Raw genomic sequence first — 27,881 nt, forward strand, 5'->3', positions numbered from 1 at the left:
AACTAATATCATATATCATCATAAATATAATTCTCTTCATATACTCAAAAAATATTTTCTAGAGCCCATCTTAAAGGGCTAAAATTGATTATTCACAATAATGAGCTAATGAAAACATTGTGGCAATTCTAAAATGATAATTGTTTCATGGCCTCATAAGGATTCCCTTCTGGAGAAATTACATTCCAGAAAGCCAAAGCTTAGCTGATTTATATTTCAGAGGCAGGGTGACTCAACATTCACACCTAGAGCTTTAATCTGTGCAGGGGAACAGAGGCATCTAGTTGATATGAAATGAAACGAACAATGAAAACAAGCAGCAGAATCCTAATTAAATGCCCACTCCTTCTGTGCTTACTGGGAAGCTCTTCTTACACCCAGCCAAGTGAGAACACTTGATTATTGGCAGAGAAGAGGCATTTTCAACACTCCAGCAATTCACTCCTTAAACTTTCTGTAGCCTGGATTTGAATCCTGCTAATTCAGGATCAGTGCTGTGCTTGGGAACATTATTCCACAAAATACATCCAGTGAAGCACACAGCTGTCTCCCCAGCCCCATGAAGTACATTATTTTGTACCAAAGCAGTAGTGCTGTGAGCTGCCACAAGCACAGCTCTGCTCAACTGGCACAGGACACAGATCCCAGCTCCAGAGGACTGGCACTGGCAGGGGCTGGGCCAAGCCCCTACCTGGCAGCTGTCACTAGCCCAGGGACACAAGTCACAGCCAACCTGCTCCTCCTGCTCACAGAGCTCACCCACACACTGCTCTCACACAAACAGCTCCAGGAGGGCATCTCCCGGACAAAAGCACAGCAGAAAGCAGTCTGGATTCACGTTTATTGAAGCCAGTAATTAAAGACGTCCTCATTTTGCCAGCACTAGAAAGCAAGGTTCCACATGACTGCAATACTGCACCTGGTTAAAGCCATACAAGTGGACTAAGGTTTGTTTCATACATTTGCAGTCCTAATTGTAAGTTGGAAGAAAAACCAATAAACTTAGTATACAGGACAGTGAACTTTCATTTACAGAATGTATATTGTTAAGTTCACAATGTACAGAGCAGTCACTTTCAATGTAGTTAAATTAAATAAAATACAAAATCCTGTTCAGTTTAAACAGTTGTTTGTTTTTTTTTAATGCCAATAAAAAAAGTGCAAACTTAAAATCAAGCAGCATAACCACAGCATTTTTATGGAGGGCCAATCTTTAAAGTTTTCTATTTGCTTCAAGTTGAATGCTTTCATCTTTTGTTTTCTTAGTTTAAACATGAACAGTAGATGCAGTCACTATAATGCATATAAATATAGGCATATAATAGTTTAAACAGTCTACCATACAAGTGTATCTGCAAATAAAATGAAGTTTCACTTGAAAATGTAAAGGCTGTTTGCATTTGGCCTTTGGTTCCAAAGCTTGAAGACACCAGAATAACAACTGTGCAGCTCACCAAAGCCAGCAGGCTTTGGCACCCACAGGATGCTACATTACTTACACCTCTCTTCAGTAAACTAGGAGCATTCACTTGCAATTAGAAACTGGAAATCTGTCCCTGTTTTGTCTTTCTTCAAAGCTGGTAAGTTATCACACAGTAACAGTTCTGAATCATTTTAGTATACTCGGCATTTTTATACATCTGGAAAATACTTAAATTGTAAGTTTTAGCCATATTGCTAGAAAAGTGCTTATCAGGTTAGATGACAAAAAATGCAGTTTCAGACTGAGGTTTTCAAACTATGCCATTACAATCACACACCTCAGTTTTCCTGTCCAACTTTTGATGGTTTAGTCTCCAATCTCACTTCTTAGTGTCAGGAGGACAGTGTGTAATTACTTCTGGTGTGGTAACTTGCAACTCGCACCCATTATACCAGAAAATGCATCCACATTACCATCAGCCAGCCACAGTCTTAGTCTAACTGTTATCTAGACAACTGTATAACTTCAGGTCATACCATTTCTTAAAAAAGTAAAAAAAAAAAAAAGAAAAAAGAAGAGTATTTTCAGCCAAAAAAAAAAAAAAATGGCACAAATAACATACTCATGATAACGTTTGTCAAAGAGGCAAGTAAATACTCTTAGCATTCTAAATGTCTAGACAGACTCACACGAACAGCCTCTTGCTGTAACATAGGAGTTGAGGTTAACACCCAGCACTGTGTTAGTGGTCAGTCTAATTCTGTATCTTTAAGTAACAATATATATTAGGGAAGTAATATCCAGACATCGGATTTAGTACAACAAGTCCATATCAATAAAAAGTAAACTCTGTATAATTCAAATTGTGGTTTTTCCCTTCAGCATTAAGAGCACAGAATATGCTTGATATTTTTAATTTCTGGTAGTGTATCCATGTAAAACAAGCATACCGTGTATAAAATCAAAGTGCCATTTCAGTAACCACTGCAGCTGTGTTTGTTTGTACAGAATGAGGGTTTATGTGACAATTGACAGGGCTCCCTTAGAGCAACAGGGACAACCACAACCCATCTTTCCAAATGAAATGCTACATGAAAGAAAACACAAAACAACTTCTTCAGGATGGCCATTGTGTACACATTCATACTTTTTAGGTTACCTTCAGAATTTGGAGTTGGCTGTACCTGCAACAGATGTGGTTGGAACTAGGGCCTTGAAAGTTTTTTTTAAAAACCTCCATAGGTGTAAGGCAGGAATCCATTTTAGCTTGGTAGCTAATACTTAGTTACAAAAAAGTAAGAAAGAAAAATACTGAGAGTGTTCTGTAGCACATTTCATTATGGGAAAATGATCCGTCACCCACCATTCTTCATAGGCCAGCCTCTTGGCATAAAAAAGGCAGAAGCTATCAGAAAACAGGATTTAAAATTAAATACAAATTGCCAAAACTACTGTTTTTCAAATAAAACCAAACAGTGACTGTTTGTACTACAGTGCACAATAAGTTCAAGCACCTTCTAAAGACACATCACATACTGTGCCAGGCACTTGGAGCTAAACAAGTTTAGTTTCTCCCTTTGTCAGCTACACCAGAAAGGGCATCCACACTCTTAAGACTTCTTTAAAAACTAAAACAAGATTTATAACAAGAATAAATTCCCATGGTTCTTAGTGTTTGGCCTGGAATTCTCCAATGTAAAGTAGTCTTTTAAAAACAGTGACTATTTACCCCCTGTGAAACACAGGATTTGACAACATTGCTCCTCTCCAGTCAATCCAACATTCTGGTTTCTTGCTGTCCCAAATCTGTTTCCCCTTTTAGGGCTCCATTCCCCACCTTGGCTTCTTTCCCCCAGTTAATGCTGTTCCACCACCACTCCAAGAATATAATGTATTGCAAACATACAAGTAGCCAATTCCAGAAACTCTGAAAGAGGGTTTCAGTTCTCATCCTTGCCTTGTGTGCAGTCAGTAGTACTTTTAAGAGAATTCTCCATTTTGCTTCTCTGTGTTCTTCACAACAGGAAATGCAGCTGCACCTGCTTTACCTCCAAACCAAAAGAATTGCCCTATATAAACTCTAAATGGTTATCTTATACAGAGGGATTTTATAAGCAAACTTCCTGAATGTGCACTTTTTACTGGGACAAGGCAATGATGTAGTAAGCTCATTCCCCCTGGCCCAAGAAAACTGATAGCATCTGCCATAGCAGAAAATTCCTGGTCTTATCAGATCACTATACATAGTTATTTGGTCATTTACATCAGCATTGTTCTGCCCATCAAGCTTCGTTCTCTGTTGGAGGAGAGTTTGTTGTTACCACGGGGTCAGGCTTGCGAGTGATCCTGTCCAGCTCCTCCTGAGCATTTGCCAAAACTGTCTTTTGTCCTGGAGACAAAAAGAACACAAAGCAATCGAGTTTCAATGAAATGTTTTAACCAAGAAGCACAAGTGTTCAATAAATCACCTTTAAATTACAATCTATTATTTATTTCTCATTATTTTGCCACCTGCCCAAGGCCACAGAGGCCTGGCACAATGCAGGGTATTTTTTGTGTAAATCTGATACTCAGGTTTGATTCACTTTAAAGAGATGAAAAGCTGAACTACACGGCAGGACAAAGCACACCACCACCAGTGACATGTTTATAGCAACATTTAAAAATAACTATATTTAGAGTCTTCCGTAAAAATCAACCACACACAATTCTATTATTGGCATTGATAGCAAGGACTTTATTTAAACCCAATTTTTAAGCACAAGGTATGTAGGACACCTGCTAAAAAAGAAATCCCATTTATTTGGTCGCATTTGTACCCACTGCATTTGAATATGAAACAAGTAACAGGAAGAATTCTCATATCTGCAGCCAATGCTTCCCTTAAAAAGGGGACAGGAATTGCATACTCATGTAATATCTCCAAGCAGGCATTTCAAAGCACTTCTTCAATTGGAACCAGACACACTGAAGTATTTTATAGAAAGGCATATCTTACATTTCCATATTAGACTCAGAACTTTTTAACAATTCCCTAACTGAACCATCAGCTTACTTCAGTGTTTCTGAAAATTATAAACCCGCAGACAAATTCATCACCAAAACTGGAACAATATATCCTAATGCATGGCTCATACAAGCATTTAAGATTAAAAAGCTACATTTTTAGACAAAAAGTATATTATATAACCATGTACAGCTTCCTTACATAGCCAAAGAATTTAAAAAGCATCTGTTTTCCAGCTCAAATGTGTGTGAAATATTATGTGGATTTTTTCCAGGGTACATGCTGAAGACATTAAGAAGGCAAGATTTGACTGGTAGAGATTCAAAAGTGGTTTTTTTTCCAAAGTACAAAGACATAACCAAGTTAAAAAGTTACCTTTAATCACTAGGAAGGTTTTAGACCTAAGCACTAGTCACAAGCTGCAGCACTCTACACAGCATCCACTCAAAGGAGAAGTATTTAAGCAAAATTTAGGAGTTAGTACATTAATTAATGTACTGTAACAGAACATAAAATAGAAAACACTTCACATGTAGACTAATGGCACCTGTGAGTTTAAAAAGCCTAAACCCTAAAACAATAAAGGCCACACAAAATCCTCACTTAAACAAGAGCAGATCTAAAAAACTGTGACTTTGTTTTTTGTGCTGGATGAACTGGCTCCTTAGGGCTCCAAAATAGCCCCAAGCAGTGTCCTGCAAATACCTCATGTGGACAGGAAAAACTCTCCCAGTGCAGGGGAACACACTCCCCTTTACCACCATGGGGAGCACCTTCCAAAGAAGAAGAAATACAGGGAGCTGTTTTTAAGAAAGTAAGAGTTTCCCCTCAAGTATGAATGAGAGTGACACTTGCTTTCAGTTTCCTTACAAATTTGTCGAGGAGTGATGGCCTCATTCAGTGAGAGGTATTCTGGACAATTACATGCCCCTAGTTCTGTACAATCAATTCCGCTTGCTAGATCAGAGTGAGAACAGGGAACCTGAGTTCTTTATCCTCTGTAGAGGAATAGAGAGGAAAGGCAGCCTTAGAATTTGCAAGAATCTTCTTGTGAATATAAATGAAATAACTCTGTGACTATAGAAGTTCAGATGTAGAAAAATAATCCACCACAGAAATTTAAGTTTTTTGAAATATCACAGTCTAGACATCAAAGAGAGTCCAGAAACAAAGGCAAACAAGAAGCACTGCACAGCAAGAAAAATGGACATGACACTGCCCAGAAGAGAGATTTTTCTCAGGCAAGAACTGTCACAGTTGAAACCAATCCATCAATGAGCCTGACCAGTATTGTTGAGACCCACAATGTCACTCTTATCCTGGGACAGAATCTCAACATTTCAACCTCAGGCTATTCCTAGCTATGAGAGAAACAGATGGTCTCTTTAAAGATAAATATTTTTGTCATCAATCTTCTGAAAACGCCAGGCTCTTTAAACAGTTTAGACATTTGATATGCTTACAAAGATAATTTCAGCACATTCACTTGCACAGAGGATGCTGCTGAAAATAATGCTTTCTCCAAGATGCTTTGCTCAACTCTTCCACAAAGGAACAGGTCATCTCTTCTGCTCTCACCAGCACCAGGTACCTCACAAACCCAACAAGAGCTTTTCAGGGAGCAGCATGAGGAGCCCTTACCTTCTCAGCACAGTTTAATCTTACACTGGTTCATGTAAGATGTGAGCACAGCAGGTGACAAGAACAGGCACCTCTTCCTGTGAGTGAAAGCCAACTGTTCTTCTCCCAAAGCCAGGAAAGGAATAGGAGCTGCCAACTCAATGTAGCCAAGAAAAGCCAACTTTGAGATCATTCAGGAGAAGCACTTTCACCCAAGAAAGAGAACTGCTGGAGCAGGCACTATAACGAGGTAGACCTGCAGAGCTCAGTAAAATATTCTGATCATTCTTGTTCAAGACAAGAATAAGCCAATGATGGGAACTAATCAAGAAACTAGTGGGGAAAACAGAGCTCAGCCTCTAGTAGGAGGCCAGAAGAGAACTTGTCTACTTTAGTCTATCAAAATCAAAGAAGTTAAGGAAGGATGTATGATTGCTGTCTCTACATTAGAAATTATAGAAAACAATTATAGAGAAAATTTTATAGAAATTATAGAGACAATTATATTGTCCCTACAACAGAAATTATCTATTCCAATTAGAAGTTAACACTGACACAAGGAAAAAAAAAGGCAAAAAAAGCTTGTTATCTTTGAAAAGTACTGGAAGGCACAGAGTGTTTTAGACGACTGAAAGCCCATTACAGACCAGTTTAGCAGTTTTTCCAGAAAATGCAGTTATGTTTTAGGCGCTTAGAACAGCCTACCAGCCCAACAACCAACAGGGTCTGTCCCAACAAGTTCTGCCAAGCCACCCACATTTCTATGAAAGGCTAACAGGTCTTGTGGAGAAGGGAGAAGTGGTCAATATCACATCTCACATCACCTTCACAGAAATAAACTTTAACAAAAAAAGCCTTAATATTTCAGAGAAAATTAATGGATTTTAATTCATAAAATTACCCATTAGTTATCCATAGCACTGGTCAGTACTTTTATTCAGCAATCTACCCTGTCCCACTGTTGAAAATAGTAGATATGTAGGTAAGTGTGCCTGATGAGACAACAAAGAATTTGGAAGGATAGGATTGGGGAAAAAGTTATTTACATAAATTACCAAAGTGATGCATGATGATAGAATGGAAAACAATGATTAAGCAAACACACAAGCTTTTGAGACACTGAATTTGATACAGACTAGAAACGCTCCTACCAGGAGGCAGAAAATGTATTAAACTTGAAATGTTATAAAAAAATCCTGCTCAGTGTCACACAGATGAAATCAACCCCATGTCTCCCTGAGAGATGTGAACAGAACACATCTGTAGGACAGATCAGCTCACCCCTTCCCAGAACAGGCAGTGCCTTGTCTGTCACCTCCAGCTGTTTCTGAGCACAAAGCAAATGGGGTGAGCAGAGTGCCAGGGGGACAGAACTGTCACAGCCAAACAACACAGCCTGCACACAAGTCTGTTCTTGCAGGCCACACACAAGTCACAGGCAAAAGAGAACAGCTTTCAAACCAAAACACTGCTGCAAACACACTGAGCTCTGCTGCCACCCAAACAAGACCAAGATTCAGACCAAGGTACAGGGATTCAGAAACACTGGGCAAGGGAAAATGTAACTGAGACATTAAGTACTGGGATAGGCTTCCCGGAAAGGTGACATTACAGCTTTTATTTCTGAGTTTGTTTGATTTTTAATCACTACTCAGGTTCTACCTAACTGACTTTGCTTCAGATAGAAAGCATGGATGAAATAACACCTAAACATATTTCCAGTTCTATTTCTATAAAAGTTACTTTGACTTTGTGAATAAAACATGAGGCTGCATTTGATGAAGCAGGGGACATCTTTCAGTGTTTAACTGAAGAGGGCATTCTGGATTATGAAAGAATTAGTTCAGTGTTTTTACACCACAGAAACAATGTGATTATGGAAATAATATATAATACAAATACCTTTTGTTATCTTCATAATAATTAAATTTAATTAAGACAAATTTACAGGATTCATCATGCTGAAACAAAACACAGAAAAATCATACCTGACTTGCTGTAAATCCAATCCTAGCATTTTTGAGCTTTTAGAACATGAGATGTCATATATAAACCTTCCCAGTTAAAAAGAAATTTAAAAATACCCAGACTCCAACTGCCTTGGCTCTCTGACTGACAGAACCATCAGTGTGGCTGGGAGCAGATATTTCTCATTTCCAGTTCAGAATGTTTGGGCCTTATCTTCCCCTCTCAGCATGAGGAACTGTGGGTTTGGCATCACCATTAACACCCACAAGATTGCACAAGCTTGGGATCAGAAATAGCGTATCTATCAATAATTTAATAGTAAAAGAATTCTGGAAGGAAAGCTCCTGAACATTCAGTGTGATGGGAATGCCAGTATTGAACAGAAACAGTCAAAGAATCAAAGCAGTAAATTCCATCTGTCAGGTGGACAATGCATTTTGCAGCACCAAGGTCTGGGTAGGTACCAACCACTCTGACAGGTTTCTTTCATTTTCACTGAACTGCTGCATTATTTATCAGCAAGGATTTCCCACAGTGCACTCACAGCACACACACAGAAGGCACCCATTTGTCAGTGTTACTAGCTGTGTTGGATTGCAATAAAATACTAAATAATTAATGAGTAAACAACTTCAAGCTGTCACAAGCAGCGATTCATTTCAGCTTGAACTCTGGGGAGATTTCAATAGTTTCACTGCTAACTCCAGCCCAAACCCAAAAACCTGCATCTCCTTTGCAACAGCAAAGCATCAAGAAAGGAAGGAATTCTGAAGTTGAAAAATAAATCAGCACTTTCAGCATAGGATCAAGACTCAAGTGTCACTGAAATCCCAGCAGTGCAACATCACTCTAAGAATTAACAGAATTTAACAGAAGCCCTGGAGTAGTGATATTGCAGTAGTTCTTCTTTTAAAGACATTTTGGTACTATCATCTGTCAAGGTCTGTCACTTTCCTGGCCAGTGTAAGAGACACACCCAGGGACCAAGGAGCCAAATAAACTATTAAAAGCAAGCTGCAATAACAAGCCCAATACCTGATTTCTTGGCTGTGCTTTGCACTCCTCCAGCACCAGGACTTCCAGGAGAGCCAGTCTTTTTGCTCAAGAGACTGTTAAAGAAACTAGCCAAGACACCTTCACTTGCAGCATTATCTAAAGAAAAAAACAAATATGTTTTGAACACTGAAAGCTGGTAAATTATAACTTATTTTCACATGCATATAAATCTCTTGCCAATCAAGGAAATAAACTTCAGCTCTGAGGAAGTCTGTCCTTGTTCAGTTTGAATACCCCAGTCCTTTGCATACCTTGGCATAGGCAGAGATAGCTGAATGCACATTCCTGCTTTTCTGGAATGATGGGGGGGGGGGGTGTGTAATGAAATGTTAATCTAAATATTTGTACATTTTTAAGTTTTTAATAAATGTAAAAGCCAAGAGCACAGTATTAACTACAGACAAGAAATTCAAAGACTGATAAGCCCATTAGCAACCTTCATAGATGTTCTAGTACAGCCTTTCATGTCACACTGCTTTTAACAAATCAAAACTTGACAATTCAGCAATGAGACAGGATCCAGAAGGGCATTTTGCCCTCTGGAAGTGAAGCATGGCCATACAGTGCACAACAAAAACAACACTGGCCCCGCAGACCTTCTTAATGCCCAGAGGGGAAAAAAACCCCTCAATACCATGGAGCTGCATCTCAGGGAAAGATCTCATTTCCAAATGACTCCATCTGCTACAGCAAATGACATTCCAGAGAGGCCTTAGTGGGACAGGGTTTGCTGTGGATTCCAAAATAAGTGATATGAAGTATAAAACTGTTTGTAGTTTAGAGCAGTCTCCACCCTAATAATCCACCTGATGTATAATAAATGTATTGAGGCAATTTGAGGAAATTAGGATGCATTTGACATCTGTCTGACTGCCTGGCAGTAACATAACTCTATTCCAAGTCACACAAATGACCAGAAAAGGAAAAAATCAATCCAAAGTTGTATCATAAATGCATTTTTGTTATTAAACTAACTACACAACTTGTGAATAAATACCCAAATCTTTCTACAGAAGAGGATTCACATTAAGGGAAATAACACATGATAGAACAGAAAAATGCTCATTCATACTTTTAATATTTGGATCTGGTTTCTTAACTGATGTGATCGGTGAGGCACTGGGTACATTGGCGGGACCAGCTCTGCCTTGAGTCCTTGGGGATCCTGCAGGGCCTCTTGCAGGAGATTCCTTAAAAAGTCCAAATCACACAAATCAGAGAAAAATTTCAAAGGAGTAGTTACATTAAGCAAGTTTAACATCACATACTTTTTCAGCCTTTCTACTGGCACACTGGGGAAATAAAACAAACAAGCACCCAAAACATCAGTTATTTTGGGGATGTGCCTCTACTACAGGAAAGGCTGAATCACTGCAGGAAATTTTCAGTTCAATAATCCAATGTTTCCACACTGAATTCATAAGCAACATTTTAAAATATTGCCTCATTATTTATTTCCTTTCTGCAGTTTGGGGATATTATATAGGTTACATTTAAATATAAAAAATGGACCTCTGCAGGTTAGAATCATGCCCTTTTCCCTTGAAGGAAACAAAACACCTCCTACTCTTTTTCTTGGATCTACTTACTGATGCTCTTGTAGGCGTTGCTGGCTGTTTGGCAAGGAATGACTGCAAAAACAACATATTAAGCATATTAAATATATTTCAAAGAATACAGAGGAATAAAATACAGTGAAGCTGAGTAACCATAAATTTACTTGATCTTTCTCCTGCTATTAACAGTATTCCTCTTTGATATTTCCACACTTCCCCACTCTGCCTCTGGACGACTGACTGCAAGGAGTAAATAAGCTTTGGGCCTTTGTCTCACAGCCAGTCCAGAACTCAAAGCCAGAACCACAGACACCTGAGTCTGTAACCTCCAGGACATTTATAATCACCTGGATAGGGAAGTATTGTTATATTTTTAAACTATAGAGTAATAAAGAAAATAACAAGTTACATCATAGCCAAATTTGACACATTGAAGTCTTTCAAGCCTCTGGCTGTAAGGAAACTGCAATGCTCAGATTTTAGGTTTTAAAAGTATTTATATTTCACAGATCAGTACAACTTTGTGGTGAAATACAAAGTCTCTTCTTTCTCTTCTCCATGTACCTTCTTTCTGTTTTCAGCATATCTTCCCTTCAACTTGCCAAGTTAAGTGACCATATTTCCTACTTGCATTTGTTAGAATAAAGCCTTACTTCACAATTACATCTGAATTTGCAAAGCTGAGAAACAACTGCCTGGTGATTTAAATGAGGAATGAAAAACTAAAGGCAATAACAAGGGAGAAATTAAAGTGAAATCTTACATAGTAAGGACTTATTTTCACTCTTCCATTCTTACCTGCTGCTTCATAAGAAATACTTGCTCATCTTCTGCTGCCAGCTCTTTATCATGGACTAACTGTTGAACAAAACATTTTGTTGTTATAAGTAAAAACTGAAATTACCATAACTGGTTTTTATGCTTTGATGATCAAAAGGGAAGAGAGAGAGGCAAATCTTTGAGACTGTTGTTCACTTTTTTAAAAACTGTTCTTTCATATTTAAAATAGCAGTACCATTAAAGAAGTTGCCATTAAAAAATACTGTAAAATAAAAAAATATTGGAGCAGATGAACAGTGATGCCAGTACTGTCCTACAGAGATGAGCACTTGGTAAGTAGCTACATTCCACTTTTTAAGTTTGGATATTGATCTCATCAGCATCTCTTCAACAAACTGAGATGATCTTGCTTTGCCTTCATATGGCAATCTCAAAGCCATGTGAGTACAAATGGAAATGTCCTAGAAGAGAATTCTCCATTTTCTGGGTGTGTTTCTGCCCAATGCATGCAAAACTAGTAAATGTAAAACAGCTATTCCTGGACTGCCTTTCATTCAATAAGGTGAATGGTTTCTGGGTTTGCTTGCAGTATTTAAAAATAACTAATAAATGAAAGCCTGATGTTTCACATATTTAGATTAAAAAAAGGTTGCATTTATATTTGGAGTTCTTCAATATTAATAGTCCTTAGCAGCCATTCAAGCAAACTCTACTTATTTTTTGTGGTACAGAAAGAAATAACCCCTTTTTACCTTTCTGACAGGAGGTTTTACAATGAAGTCCTCATATGCATCTTCTGGTTTTACTGTTGTGAAGTTTTCATGTAAAATGGCAATTTTCTTCTCATTGTCCCAACCGGCAGGTCTGTAAAGAAATAAAGGTTTTGCCTTTTCTGCAAACAACATATATTGAGAACATTTATTTACCACCCTCTACTTAAATAAGGCAATTTTCTTACAGATCAGTCCTATTTCTCAGCTAAATTCCAGGGATACAAAAAGTGGCGTGGTACAGTCTGAGTCAAGTAATATGCACTAAGTTGCTGTTTAAATTTGGGATTCCACAAGACTTGCGTACTAAGCTTTTGAACAACAAACCATTCAATTTACTTTTATATCCATGTTACATGCAGTGCAGTGTTAAATAAAAACCCCTCTAACACTGTGCTGCTTGTTCCAGTGACTCACATAAAAACTGCATCCTTCTCTACCACTAAGGCAGGCGTGGTAAACTGGAAACCATAGGTTTTATGTACAATGTACTTATACAACAGGTCAAGGTTCTTCTCCTCCTTAACTGATGTATAAATCAAGGCAGCCCCATCTGGACTTCTAGTTAAGGAAAATTAGGCAATATACAGTTTTGAAATTATAGTAAGAATTTCAAAACAGGAGTTAATAGATTTATAGCTACTAGACTTATCTTTGACCAGTAGTTCAAGGCAGAACTAGAGACATTTAGTATGCAGGGGTGGAAGGAATATAACAGGGCTCGTGGCAGTTTGACATACACAAAAGTTATCCATCCTCCCAGGCTTACATGCAAACTGCATCCTACTTCACCTGGAAAAAGTCAAAAACTTAATACATGCATGAGATCTCAGGCTTACATGGAAATTGCAAATTCTGAGGGGAAAACCAAGAAAGAACACTTCACAAAATGTAAGGCCAATGCTTTGTAAATGAACAAAAGGTCCAAGTCCCATGCATGCACAATTTAAAAACTATAAAATATTTTATACACCTACCAACTTTTTCAAAAAAACAAACGCTATACATACTTACCTAAGGTTAGGTATGTGTAGCACATACTCTAACCAATAACTAAATACCAAGCAATCTTGCAGAGCAATTTCTTGGATAAATGTTATGTGTAATTCAACATGAAAACATCTCTTCTTGCTTCCAGATTAGAGGCAATCTCCTGAGCACAGAAAAGGATACACTGTAAGCAGAATCTGCGGATGTGTGACTGAATGAAGTCAAAGTGTTCTTCCCTGTAGTCGTGCTCCTTCTCCAGGACACTCACTGCATCACACTGGGAGAGGCAGGAAAACAAACCAGAAAAACCCAGGAATTTAATCCCAGCACATCTTAAAACACCTTCTCTTATCTTACACACTCCCATCACATTTAGTGTCTGCTTCTAAAATAGCACTGATTAATCAAACGCTAAAGTAATTACCATATAATTGATAAGGTTATTACTATTCCATCGAAGTAAAAATTGATGCCGATGGCAGAAGCTCACTTGTAGAACAAATACCTCCACTGTTAATCCAGAATTCATTTTGCCTGTCTGCAGAAAGCATGCCTTTAACAGAGAAGCCCACGCATAGCAGCAAAGAGAAGCAGAGCCTCACTTTTGTGCACACCACGAGCACGGGAATGCCCAGGTTGTGAGTCAGCACGTTGTCTCCAAGGGGAAGGGAAACGTGTTCATCCTCCTGGCCAGATGAGGGGCCTCTCCTCTGTGGCGATCCTTGGTAACCTTCTTCAGGTTCTACATACTCCTGAAACTCCTTTATAACTATTAAAAGAGAGAAATTCTTAGGCTACAACAAAGGAACTGGTTCTTTTAAAATCATAATTATTCTTCAACTAACTAGAAATCTCATGGGTTTTTTAAAAATTTTTATACTACATGAGAACTGAATGCAAATTAAGCCTTGTTGCCCTTTCCAACACCACAACACTCCTCCATCAAAACTTACAGGAAGCTAAATAAAGTGGGATCTGGAGCCATTATAAATAATCACAATTATCTGCAAAAATGCATATTCTTGAACATTTCATTATAGGGCAGTTGACAACAGAAAACAACGATGTAGTTTAGCAACACAGCCTATACCCTGCAATTTGTACCTATTGTGGAAGAAAGCACTGTGAAAATGTAAAAGTACACAGAAAACACCAACCTGAAACAACCACTTTTTCTTACAAACAATTATTTTAGTTCCTATTACTCTACCTTTCTGTTGCAGGCATCCAATGCTATAAATATTAAAACCTACCTGCATAAACACAGACTCAAGGGCATCTGCAGGCTACCTGAAAAGACTCAGTTGTATTCTGGAAAACTACAGTGGGGTCCAGAGGAAACTCAATGCTTTTTATGTTTTCAGTATTCTAATTTTATGGCAACAGTGGGTGTTCCAATAATCCTGAATACTATCCAATACTGAAGCACCTAAGGATTAGTATTAAGGCCATTTTGGAAATGCACTGTGAGCCCACACATGCTTTAGCAAATCCGGGCTGCAATCTACACTTTAATGTCTTTTGTTCAAGACCAAAGCCATAGATCAGCTAAATCTGTGTCCTGGATGTGGCTGCTCCAGGCACACACTGCCCCGAGGCCCTGGGCTCTCCTCCTCACTCAGCCATAAGGAACTCTTGGAAAAAGCCAAGGAAACTCCATGATCTGCTCCCAAAAAGGCTCCTTCATTTTAGAAAAAGACTGGGAGCAGAGTGACTGCAGAGACAGTGAGGAAAACTCCTTGGAAAAGTCACCAGTCTCCAGCCCAGCCACACAGAGAGGCTGCTCAGAACACCCTCTGTTCCAGGGAAGGAGCTGCAATGAGCCTCCTGAGCTTTAGGAAGTGGTAAAACCTCAGGGAAGTTTCTTATACAAGCCTTGCAAAAAGAACTCATGGTACCTTTTCAAAACAGAAACCATTCCTGCAGTGGTATGGGTGTGCGGAAGGAAGAACAGATCAGAAAACTCTTCTGTTTAAAGCTGCACAATCTACAATGTTTAGCTGAAATATAAAATTGTGTGATTCTTGTGGAAAAGAAGAGAGCTCCATTCCAGAGAAAATCCTAAAATCCCCAAACTAAATATGGACCATAAGACTTCCAATCACCAATTCAATATATACTAGAGTGCAAGGAAATACAAATGTAAATGAAATGCAGTTGCTTTTAACGTGGGGAGGCAGTGCCTTCTTGTGGAGAAGAAACAGCAGCGCTCCAAAGGATGCTTTCTCCAGGACTGTTTCTTAGTCAGCTACAGCAAATTAAAATTCCATCACACATTCTGCACATTCCACGTGTTTATTATCTCACCAAAAACATTTAACTAGAAAAGGAGTTTTTTGAAGTACCTCTTTCCTTTATTAGCTTTCCCATTACTATTTACTATTGAGGCCAAGTGTATTAGAGCAGTTTAAAGAACAGCATCTGCATCTCCCACAATAGTTCAGATGAGTATCTGTGACTTAATCACAAAGAAAAGACTATTTGACAGTACAGCTCTCCATTTACCACAGCATTATAATCAGACAGGATTCATTTCCTGGGTTTTGTTCATATCAAAGCAAAATAATCTTTTCTTTACTGAGCATAAACACCTTCAAATTTGGGGAAAAAAGGCCTCTCCTGAAAAGAGTAACATGAGAAAACACAAGATGCTCTAAGAATTTTAGAAATGTAAATAAGAGCAAATGCAATGTGGAAATTTTAGAAGTCTGATGGTTTCATCCTCATGAATTTCTGCTGAATGGAGATGAAGGGCACAATCCCAGAGAGCCACAACTCCCAGCCCCTCCTCACCCCAGGAGTCAGCAGGACCCAGCAGCAGCTCCAAGGCCACACCTCACACACAGAGGGAGAAAACCATTCCCTGTGGAGCTGAGCTCTCTGTGGATTCCCAGGGATGCACCTGGCCTGGCATTAACCCCTGCCAGACACAGACCAATGGGACACAATGCTGGGGCCAACAGGGGCAGCTCTGAACAAACAACTGCTGAGTTACAGAAGGTACCAGCCAGAGCAAGACCCTCTGACTACAGCACCCTGAGCACACAGACACCACCTGAACTGAGGAACAAGTGGGAGTGCCTGACAGCAATAGGCTCTTCAACACGGCTCCAGGCTTCCACTCAACCCCCATTCCCTTCAAAATTTAGTCCTAAGAAATCCAAGTGAACCTAGACCCCAGGCACTGTCAGTTGCCCCGATGAACAAACTGCACTCCCACAAAGTAGTAAAGCAGCTCATTGCAGTTAAAACATTTATTTGACACACAGCAATTTCATACTTTTTCTTACACAGCTATGTCTCATTTAAGCTTCATTCTCAGGCTTCTAATGGATATAAAGTATCCATGTTTAATGGATATAAAGTTGTACATGCAAACAGCTCTTAAAATCTTTCATTTTTCCTTTTTTTTCTAATGAGCTATGAATATTGTCTCCTCACCACAGTTCTAATTGAGGAATCATCTTCTATATGGTATGGAAATCAACTCTTTTCTTTATTAAGAAGTGGTGAAAATTACTTTGGTTTAAGGTTTTCCAACAGGAAGTACCCCTAAGATGATGCACATAAAATAGGAAGCCAGAAAAACAACAGTTCCTTTTGAAATCTGTAATATTCTGCAACCCATCACTAAGGTTGAGTACTCAAAATGGCCTATTATGTTTAAAAAATTCTCACCAGGTGATGATGTGCCATTAAAATCACACCTCCACTACAGAGTGCTGACTTATCTACCAAACTTGTGGCTCTTTAGAGTTTTGCACTGAACACAGCAAATGAAAGCAAGGTTCCAGCAAACTGTTTTGTTGCTGTTGCTCACACGAGGCACTGCAAGGTAACCCCACCAAAAACTGCTGCATCACTCTGGACATGCATTGACTGGAAGCACCACTGAGACAGCAATTCTCAGTTATTAGGTTTGGTTGTTCCAGCCACAGTAATCTGCTCAGGCTTGGAGTGCTCTTTAACTGCAATGTGGAAATGCAGACAAATCTTACAACTTAAATGGATAAATCCCAAAGGCCCTAACAGCAGAATGAGGAAAATGAAAAATATTTTTCTGAGACAATCATTCCATATTTACACTCTTTCAAGTTTCACAATCACTTTTAGCTTTTTTTGTGCCCTATCTTTATTGATCATTAAAATTTTCAGTCTTGTGAAAATAATTCCTAGACAAAAGATATCTGGATAAACTATTTTTTTTAATCTCTTAGCTTAAGAAATCTTTCAGCTCTATGTCAAATCAGAAAAACAAAAAGATAGACAATGTGCAACTAATTCAGCTTGAATGGGACAGTACACAATTTGCAAAAACATGTCATTGTATTTCAATTCTTTAGCTTCAAACACCCCAGAGGTCATTGGTGTAATTGCCATTTTACCAGTACATCTCCTTTCTGCAGCTCTTGATTCCTGACTATGCACTTTGCTGTCTTAAAAAGGGAGACAACATCCCTGAAATAATTATTCAAATATTTGTTATTCAAATAATGAATTATCACAATGGAGCCTGAATTAAATAGACATAGTTGACATTATGTACCTGACTCCACATTAGCCAAGCTCTTAGCAAGGAACCCCTAGAGCAGCTCAGTGATGGAGTGAGTGTAGGCAGGCAATGCTCTGGGTACATTCCCAAGAAGGCAGCCTGTGGCTTCCATGTGTGTCCTGCTGCCCACTCCAGAAGCTCTTTAACACCAAAGGGAAGTTTCCCACCCAGCCAGGCAAGCCAAGGGTCAGAATCTCAACCAGCAAACACAGGAGCAAGGGCTGGGTGCAGAAAGGCCTCCCAAACCCTGCCAGCAGCGACAAGCAGTAAAAAGTCCAGCTGCACTGACAAGGGTGAGCTAGCAAAGGCATCTCTGGAAACACTTAGGACCTTGGCAATGGAGAAGGAACAACCTTGCAGCACTTCGAGTGGATGCCAGTGGGGCAGGACTGGACAGTGTTTCCCCAAGGTTCCTGGTGCTGAGTGTGTCAGCCAGGGAAAGCACTGTGGACATTCAGCTTAGGATGGAGGAGCAGGAGGAACAGAATATTCTGCAGGAGAAGTCAGGAAACACATCCATCCCTGTGGTCTTATGCTGCAGGGGGCTTATTCAGCACATCCCATCACTCTGCACTCCATTTCTATGTTTCAACTGCCCTCACTGCAAGCCAGTGACTTCATTTTCTAAGTGGCAGCCTACCCCAGGAAGTAGGCACAGGCAGCAGGACTTCAGTAAGGAGAGCTTTGCTGTGTAGCTTTAGGATGGGCAGCAGTCCCAAGGCAGTCACCAGGCATGTGTGCTCTACCCTGGCCAGTGCATTACCCTGACACAGTTACAGTGGGCCTTTCCTCAGCACGGGCTGCTAAGAAGAATTACAGGATATGGTGGCCAAAGTTCTGAGCACAGAGCTGGCCCTAGGGATAGTCCACAAGAAGCCAGAGATGTGTCCAGGTGACACAAGGATCCTACATAAGGCCTGAGAATAGGAGATGGAAATTTGAAGATATCAGGGCCCAGTGTACCACAGCTGAGCCAGGGGATGGCCCTGGAGCCAGACACAGGGGAACTCAGCCCCTCTCCAATCACCTCTTCCCTTGACTCCAGGAGAGCTCAGAACAAACCAGGAGTTCCCATGATACTTTAATTTAGAATTCTCTAAGATACCACTATTGGAAAGCCTTCTAAGTTCCTCAGACAGGGCCCTTGAGCTTTGCCATAGCTCCTTCACATACTGCACTGTGAAGGGAAGGCTGAAAAGCTTCTATTTTCAAAAGGAAAATTTAAGTGCCCAAACTTGCCCTTTATTTGGATTGCCATAACATTTGCTGTGTCTCACAAATGTGCAAATTGGGTTAAGTGCTGGATTTTGATACCAGAACTGCCTTTCCATTTCCCATTCCCAAAAAAATCTCTGATGCACGTTGTTTTCCCCTAAAAACTCTCATATTTTACTTTTTGTTTAAATGTAACCTGATGATCAAACTCAGGTGGTTTCAATGATTAGGTTTAAACTGCAGTTGGTATACTGTAGTCACAAGGCTTCTGGGAACATAATATTTAACATTCAGAAAGGATTATCAGCTATACAAATACACCTGAGTGCTCACAGGTCAAACAGATCACACTGCTCCCTATAGGTAGCTCAGGAACCTACCAGACCATATTTGCAAGGGCTCCACACTCCAGCACAGAGAGCCACCAGCCCGGAGCAAAAGCAGCAAACACAAAGGATCAGTCTGAATCTACTTCATCTGAAAGGACTGGGAGTTGCTACAGTCTTTTGGAAGGAATTTATTTTGGAGTAATTCAATAAGAAAACAGAAAAAAATCTTAAGAAGCATTCAACAATAACTTTAGAAAAGCACTGCAGGATCTAATACTGCAACAATGACTGCCTGCAAGTGCTAGATTCCATCCTGCCATGGATATGCCAGGAAAGAAGGTTAATTTATACAACATTCTTAAAGTCACAGGGTAGGAATGGATGTAGTGAGACACAATTAGCTGCACCAGGTTCACAGAAACCAGAACCAGTTCTGAGCCACCAGAAAAACAAGGGCAGAGAGACTTTCTGTAAGACAAGCACAGTATGGGAATGGGACTTGGCTGAGATATCGCAGCAAACCAGACAGCTCACTTCATCACTGAACTTTGTCACCATATATTAAAAACTGAATCTGTCATTTTATTGAGTTATTTTTTTTCAAATTGCCCTTTTTAAAAATCAAATTATCAAAATCTCTTTATTGCCCAGGATCTAGACCAATAATTCACCTGATGTTTTGTCGGCACAGCAAAACTGGAAGAGTTGTTTTAAAGCCTATCATAGTATATTTGAATTAGAGTTGCAATCACAAGAGTAATTTTTATCCAACCCATTCTCAAAACACTGACCCAAAGAAATAAATCAAATGTTGTGAGAGCTAATTAAAAAACCAACAGCAATGTATGGATGCACAAAGACTTACATTTCTGCTCCATGTGCCTCATCTCTTCTGGAGGAATTTTCATCTTATCAATGTGTTCTTGCAAGACACTGGCCCATTTCTGTAAAGACTCCATAACAGTCCAAGGTCTAGACATATCTGCAACAAAGACCACGATGGTGTCTTGCAGGGATTCAGCAGAAACTGCGAACTTCAGCAGCCCTTTGTGGTACAAGTCTCCATCCAGGATCCAGACGTTGCAGCGAGTGTGATCTGAAAGGAAAAGGCACAGTTAGAATCCAGCAGATGCCAGGGTTTGCTTTGCCAGGCTGGGAGTGGCCAGATGAGAGCATCAGTGCTCAGTGGAAGGATCAGGTGCAGCTACCAGCACACTTTGCCAACTTGTTTATAAGATGGGTTCCTGTGTAAATGCCTATATTAGTCAGAAATGTTTTCATTTCTGGGTCCAGAATATTTTCCTTTAAAAAATAATTTCTGTTCTTGAGCTTTTACCCAGGACAGCTGTCAGGACAGTTTTTAATTGCTGCACAACATTCCTGCATTATAAACACTCACAGTGAACCCAGAACACAGGGGATGTGTAAGTGCAGGCCCAAAGGGGTGGCCCTGCTCTAGCCCAGCAGGGGATGAACGCTGCCCTTGGTGTCTCCCAGACACATAAGCTGGTTTCACACACTCAAGAAACGTCCCAGCAAAAATAAGCTGCAAACAAGATACTGGCAATAAGCAGCTTAAGTTTCTAGCGCAGGAGTGGGAGGAGCAAATACAGGATGAACTTCCCACCTTCCCAACAAGGTTGTGCCACCTGCTCTTAACTCACACTGACTTAACACTGGCTCCTTCTGCAGCCTCCTGACCAAATGAGCACTGGGGAAATGACCTGGTATTGCAGCTTTTGTGTTTTTCCCACAAGTGTTTTTGATAGTGGCCGGATGCTTCATTGGAATGCAAGGCAGAGTAGAGGTCAGATAGCTGGCATTTTACCCTAAAACTGAACTCCTGGCAAGAGTATAAGAACTGAAAAAGGAGTTTCCTCCAGAAATTATGTATCAGGTACCATAAACAACCAATTCTTTCAAATTAAAAAAAACAGGAAAAAGAGAGAGAGAGAGAGAAGGAGAGAAAGAGAGAGGATTACCCTCAGAACTTCCTGCTGAAGAGGAACAACTCCATTGTTTTATCTCCTAGACTCTTCCTAGTACCTCTCCCTAAGTATTCCTTACTTTACTACAGCTATCCAGAGGGAACAGTGAGTCTCTCTTACACTACATACACAATATGCCACTTCTGAAACACACAGATCTGCAAACCAGCCACTGCACAGCCCAGATTTTCAAAGCAGCTACTGAGCTTCATAATTACTCTGCCTCACTGTACTTCCGTGTCCTGAATCTTTCAGCTTCGCAAAATAAATCCAGTTACTATGGCTACCATAACTTTATTCTGGGAAGGAATCCACCTCTCCTGACTGCAGAAAAAGGCAAAAGCTTGGCTAAGACCTCTGGAAGAAGAAAAGATGACAGATATATACATCCTACCTGTTTAATCAGGCCTTGGACAAAACTACTGAGCAGCGCAGTTTCAGACACCTCAACAAGGTGCTGTATGTGGCAGTCTACGTTTAGCATTTGTTGTAAGTTCTGTTGGGCTGGCCTAAGACATTCCAACATCAGCCATCACACAAACAGGCCAACAGCCACGCTGTGAACTTACAGCTCCTCTCACTACCAGCTGCACCCCTCGATTCACTCTCCAGTGATCAGTGAGGGTAAGGCCTGTGGAGCTCAGAAATGCACCTGTGCACAGCCAGCCCTGTTCCCCTCCCTCACCCTGCTCCAGGACACCAATCACTGGCATCACAGGGATTCCCATGGCACTGCAAGTCTGAATCTAGAGCTCCCAAAGACTTCTGAGGACAGAGGGAAGGTCTAGGAAAAGTCTGGAAAAACAGAGAGCAAGGTAGGACACAATGTGAACACATTTACATGTTTGCTATTACACAACACTAAATGAAATATCTGTGCAGGACTCTCTGCATTCTAGAAACATCCTATGTACATGCCCTAAAGCAACAGCCTTCCAGTAAATAAAAACCCTGTGAGCTTTCTATGAGCTAAAGGTTATTAATAGACAGGAATTGTGTGTATGTACAACAGTCTCCTTGGAGCATGAATGGAAGTTTTAAAAACCTAATGCAAATCTATCCATACTTTATCCAAGTTTACAGCTCTCCTCATCACTGATGGATTCTCCCATGGGGAATACGCTACAGAAAAGACTTTCACACCTTGGCAAGTTAGAAAAATTAATAATATCCATATTCACTGCTTCTAAGTCATGTTTTAAAGCCAATATCTAAGAGTAAAATTGTTTTGTTTGCTATGCACCTTTGCTCCCCTTAAGGATTTAATTTTTGCTTATCATGTAGAATGCAGACTAGAACTTTCAGAATACAGGTGGTACAAAATGCAGCTGGAACTACCACTCAAAATCAATCTGCTAGGAAGCCTGGAAGCCTTGCACTCACATGAAAATGTACTCCAGCAAAAAAAAAAAAAAACCAAAAAACCAAAAAACCAAAAAAAAAAAAAAAAAAACAAAACAAAAAAAATCAAAAAAAAAACAACACATAGATTGAAAAGGAAAGGTTTTGCTCCTTTCTAACAGAACAGTGGAATGTCTTGTGATTTATATTTGCTAAAACATACAACACACTTAAAAATACAGCACTGGGTGCTCACAATTTGGCAAGGACTTGGTGGTAAATTGAGCTTTGTCAGCACCACATCAAGCTCCTACTTAGTAATGAATGTTAACTGGGCCCTTCTTACTGGCCATGAGACAAAATACAGAAACAGAGCAAACAATTACCAGGTCCTGTTGGAAAAGCAGGAGCTACTTATCACAGGCTATTATAAAAGCTGCTAAAATCACATCTCTAAATCCTGTCAATATTCTATTATCCCTTTAGTCCTGAAAAAGATTTTCCAGCTTTGATGAATTTTATTGCACATGGTTGATTCTGTGAACTACAACTATATCTGCATCTATTCAAAAGATATCAGTGGCAATTAGATATCCCTTGCTCAAGTTGTGAAGAGAAGCAAAAAAGAAAACATTCAAGAGAACCACTTTAAAGATCTTGATAAAAAAAAAAAAGACAAATTTCTCATTAGAAACTAGTGCAGCAGCAAGACTTGGCTCAACCTGGAACAACCAGTTCAGCTGGAATATGCATATGATATGACTGAGGCTAGTCCAAATCTGAGGCAAAACCCAAGGCTGACTTGTTTTGTTACAAGTAAGAATGCAACCCCAAAATGGCTCCTCTTCCCTGCACGTTGGGTACAGGCAAGGTGCATCTGCAGTCTGGCAGGTGAGAAATGTCCCAGTGGTACTTGTGGCTCCAGCTGACACACACAGCACAGAGCAGGCCATGCAGTCTGGCTCCCTGGTCTGCTCTCTATCCCCACTGTAACTCTGCCCTGGCCCTGCAAGGGCCTCTGAAAGTTACTCTGGAAACACAGATCCTTTAGGAAAATCATGCACAGCTTCTCTTCTACCTCCTATGAATTCAGATTCTCAGTCCTCAAAAGCAGACTGACCAGTAAAGACAAAAAACATCTGTTCATCATAAAGACAGGCAAAAAAACTAAAACTTGCCACACTCCCTGAGAAATTCCACTAATGGAGGACTCTGGGGCTTAAGCTCCAAGATCAGTTAATATTCAAAGCTAAGTTTGCAGGCAGTGCTATAAGTGCTTTCATCCAGATGAACTATGGTGTCATGTATGCAGGAACAGCCATATGCTCTAAGGATAATGTAACTGGAGATTTAGGAGAATCCTCTCTCCCCCAGGATTGCTTCTCAGGTCTCTCCAAACCTCTTCTTGAGCAAAAAAGCCTTGGCCTAGGCAGCATTTGGGATACTGATAAAATAAAACTTTAAAATAAAAAGGTATCTTTTCCCTAGGAAAGAGAGTTTTCAGACAGAGATTCAATAGCAGACTTAAAATCTAAGTACCCTGAGCCCTGGGAACCAAAACCCACATGTCACACTGAGCAGTGACATCTGGAAGAGCTGGAGCAGCTTGACACAACACCGTGCCCATGTGCCTCCAGCTGCCAAGAAACCAGCAGGGGACAAGGAAAACCAAGCAATCAATGGGCATCTCTGTGAGCCACAGGGGGCCTGCAAGGCAGAGATGCTTCCTGGACTTTCCTACAAACTGAAAAGAACAATTTAATTGCTGAGCTGATCTTAAGGAGGAAAGTAACTGCAAACCAAGATTGCATCCATCAATCCAGAAAAATTCTACTTTATATGTAGGAGCAGCCAGGTTCAAACATCCCTTGAAGAGGAACGGGGATGGGAAACCATGGCATAGGAAACAACACAGATTTTCCTTAAGGTTTCCAAGGGGAAGTGAGAAGTAGATAATGAATGATTCAGCATTATGAGGAAAATATTTCTCCTGGACAGAGTAAACTTATCTGAAATGAAGAAGAGTAAGACTAAGAGAGCAAATAAATCTTCTATCACCTGGGAAAGAAACTGAGATCATCTCACTCCACTGCAGACCTGGCACCAGTGGAAATCCTTGTGATCTGGTCTTGGCTAGGTTGGAGTCTAATAAAAAGCAGAGACCCTCAGAACCATTCATCTACTCCTGAGCTCCTGAATGCCTACCCTGAGGTTCTTTATGGCTTCCAGAATTGTGGGTCAATTATAAAGCCTTTGTTCCCCAGTCTGGATATGAGCATACACTCATCTGAAGCACAGAGAGTTTAAAAACCAAATCCAAACCTGTCCTAGAGAAGAAAGAGCGTTATCTCTGCCTGCTGGGTGGTCCTGACCCACTTTGTTATTTATTTTGCTTGCGGATGACACTAATGAGACAGAAAGGGGAAAGGCACGTATTATTAGCTCCTAACACGCCCATTAGAGGATGCACGAAGACCTGAATTGGCCAGCTGAGCCTGTAGTCAGTCAAACATATCTCTTTTTTTCCTGCTAGTGCTGCCTGAGTTCTTACGACAAGCCTCTTCTAATCACTTCAAATACTTATCACTTTCAGCAGCTCAGGAATAGCCCCAAAATATTTCCAGTGTAGGGATATACTTGAGGTTTGATAGATAACTCCAGGAAAAATAGCACAGCAAACATTTTTCTGCTTGTAATGGCATCTCCTTTGAAGCTGCCAGAGGCCTGATGACACAGACTGTCTCAGCCCTCCTAATCATAGGGGCTTTTTCCACCTTGAAGTGTTTATGCAGAACTAAAGCAGATTGTGCATGGTGGAAAAGCACCTACACCCAGAACCTAAAGAAGCATTTAAAATTACAGCCCAAAAGATTTTTAGTAAGCGAAAGGAGACCCCTGGAAGATATGGCAATGTACTCATGCTTTCATTGTGGATTACTTAGTATCCCAAAGGCAGCTTCCTGCCACATGAGTGCAGGCCCAATCTCCATAACAACCAGTCACATATGGCACTTAATCACTCCTGCAAGCCTTCAGTGCATCTCCAGTTTCAAAATATCATTATAGGATCTTCCTATTCTGCTTGTTCCCAGGAACAGGGATGAACCACCAGCACTGCTTCCCCCTTCTGAGCTCTGAAAGAAGGCACAAATAAGAAGACTTACATTCCCCCTTTCTAAATACAAACCAACCCAAGGAGGTCTAGCAGCTTGCCCAAAATGAGATTAGCAGAGGCACATTTAGAAGAAAAGATAACAAACTCACTCCCCATCTCTTCCTGTCCCAAACCTTCCCAAAAATACCACTGACTGTGAAACCTTCCCCTCCACAGAAATGGACAAAAAAACTCCCAGCACCATGCTGAACCAGCTACTGGGGTGTAGCCCAGAACACACTCATCAAACCACAATTATTAAAACAGCACGGCAGGTAATTAATTAGAGATTGCTTTTGAAACGAACTTACCATCTCTGTCTTCATCATGAATATTCAGATACAAGTATTCCAGTCCTCTTCCTTTCTTGCCATGCTCTGCTCCCTGTATTTTAGCCATGAGTGTGGTTTTGCCTGAACCATCATCACCTGCCAGTAAGTTTGCAGAGGAAAAAAAGACACCTTCAGAATTACATTTGACTTAATCGAAAAGATTTTTTCACAACTTGCTTAATTAATGAGAAACATCCTTGTACACTTCTGAATCACAGTTCTTTACTGTTCTTTATCAAGTATTTCAGCTAAATCTAATGGCTTACACCAGAACAATAAGAATGAGGAACTATCTTATTATTACTTAAAATGGGCTATAAATCTAACAGTGGAAATCAAAGAGAAAGTACATCTATAAGCACAAGACAAGATCACAGATCAAATTATATAACCCAACTGTAACGAACCCAGTTTTGCTCCAATCGGTGTTTGAAATACACTTTGTTTCTACAAATAAAAAAACAATAAACCAACACCCAACCGGTTGTGTGTGTTACTTACCAAAAACAAGAATATTCTTGCCCGATGGCAGTTTAGATCTGGACCGTGTAGAGACTTCGCTGAGGATGGAGGACCTGGGGAAGCAGCAGAGCGGCCGCGTTACCCCGCGGCACGGAGCGAGCCGGCTGTGACAGCACCATGAGCTCAGCACCTCCGCACCCAACAGCCGGCACGTGCGGGCTGTGGACGAGCAGGGCTGTCACAGCCACAGGCCAACTGCACTCTGAACCACCACAAGCATGCCATCTTCTACAGAAGAGCTTTTATGATTTCTAAACCATAGGCAGGGACATTTTAAGTTCTCCTCCTTTGTAAGAGGCCGCAGTACTGCAGAACATTACTTTTCAACTAACTTTCATCATAATCGATTGCTGTATTCTATATAGGCCTTTCTGCCATTATAGGTATTTTTTTTTTAGCGTTCTTTAGAAATAAAAGCCGAAAACACAGGAGATCGCCTTTGCCGGAGCCGGCCCCGCGGATGTCCCGCAGAGCCGAGGTCCCGGGCCCTGCTCCCTTCCTACCCCCGTTCTCCCGTCCCTGCGCCCGCGGGGCTTCTGTCCGCATCCCCAGACTGCCCCGGCGCTGCCCGCCGGCCCCGCCGCCGCCGCCCGCGGGGCCCGAGCGCGGCCCCGACCGGCCGAGGGCCCGCGCTCCGCTGCAGCCCGGCGGAGCCCGGGCTCGCCCCACCGTGCAGGGCCAGGGCGGCCGCGGGCGCTCACCAGAGGTTCTGCCCCTCGTCCTCCTCGCCGGGCAGCTCGGCCCCGCCAGGCCCGTCCGGCCCCAGCAGCTTCTTCACTGCCAGCACCGGCGCCATCTTGGAGCCGCCGCCACAAAGAGTGACCTCACCGGGCCGCGAGGACCCCGCCCCGCCCTGCCCGTCCGCGCGCGCCGCCGGCCCCACCGGCCCCGCCGGCCCCTCCGCCCCGCGCCAGCCCCGCCGGCGCCGCGCCCGCCCCGCGCTCAGGCGGTGCCCGGGCAGCCCCGGCCGCGGCCCGCCCTGCGCGCGCCGTCCTGGAGCCGCCAGCGCCCCCTGCTGCCCGCGGGAGCCTGCTCGGGTACCTCCGGCTGCACCGCCGGGTACCTGCTCGGGTACCTCCGGCTGCACCGCCGGTGCCTCCTCAGGTACCTCCGGCTGCACCGCCGGGTACCTGCTCGGGTACCTCCGGCTGCACCGCCGGTGCCTCCTCAGGTACCTCCGGCTGCACCGCCGGGTACCTGCTCGGGTACCTCCGGCTGCACCGCCGGTGCCTCCTCGGGTACCTCCGGCTGCACCGCCGGGTACCTGCTCGGGTACCT

The 27,881-nt window shown here is 41.4% G+C and overlaps 2 protein-coding genes across 2 annotated transcripts in view; both read right to left on the bottom strand.

Annotated features, from left to right (window-relative positions):
- TK2 (thymidine kinase 2) overlaps positions 1-27,190 on the bottom strand; it is a 110,030-nt gene extending 82,840 nt beyond the window's left edge. Inside the window, exon 1 of the mRNA XM_068202449.1 lies at positions 27,184-27,190. The gene's annotated coding sequence lies outside the window, so the exon portion shown is untranslated. The remainder of the gene's footprint in view (positions 1-27,183) is intronic.
- Positions 824-27,557, bottom strand: DYNC1LI2 (dynein cytoplasmic 1 light intermediate chain 2). The gene is made up of 13 exons (XM_068202446.1): positions 27,305-27,557; positions 26,583-26,656; positions 26,061-26,177; positions 20,132-20,362; positions 13,773-13,939; positions 13,354-13,447; positions 12,598-12,733; positions 12,163-12,274; positions 11,429-11,488; positions 10,664-10,705; positions 10,147-10,264; positions 9,054-9,170; positions 824-3,812 (listed from the first exon to the last, which is right to left on the bottom strand). Exons 1-13 carry the CDS (start codon positions 27,397-27,399, stop codon positions 3,706-3,708), a joined length of 1,470 nt encoding a protein of 489 aa, XP_068058547.1. The 5' UTR covers positions 27,400-27,557; the 3' UTR covers positions 824-3,705.
- Positions 27,558-27,881: the final 324 nt, after the last annotated feature.

This window comes from Anomalospiza imberbis, chromosome 12 (genome assembly GCF_031753505.1).
Source record: "Anomalospiza imberbis isolate Cuckoo-Finch-1a 21T00152 chromosome 12, ASM3175350v1, whole genome shotgun sequence".
Taxonomy (NCBI): Eukaryota; Metazoa; Chordata; class Aves; order Passeriformes; family Viduidae; genus Anomalospiza; species Anomalospiza imberbis.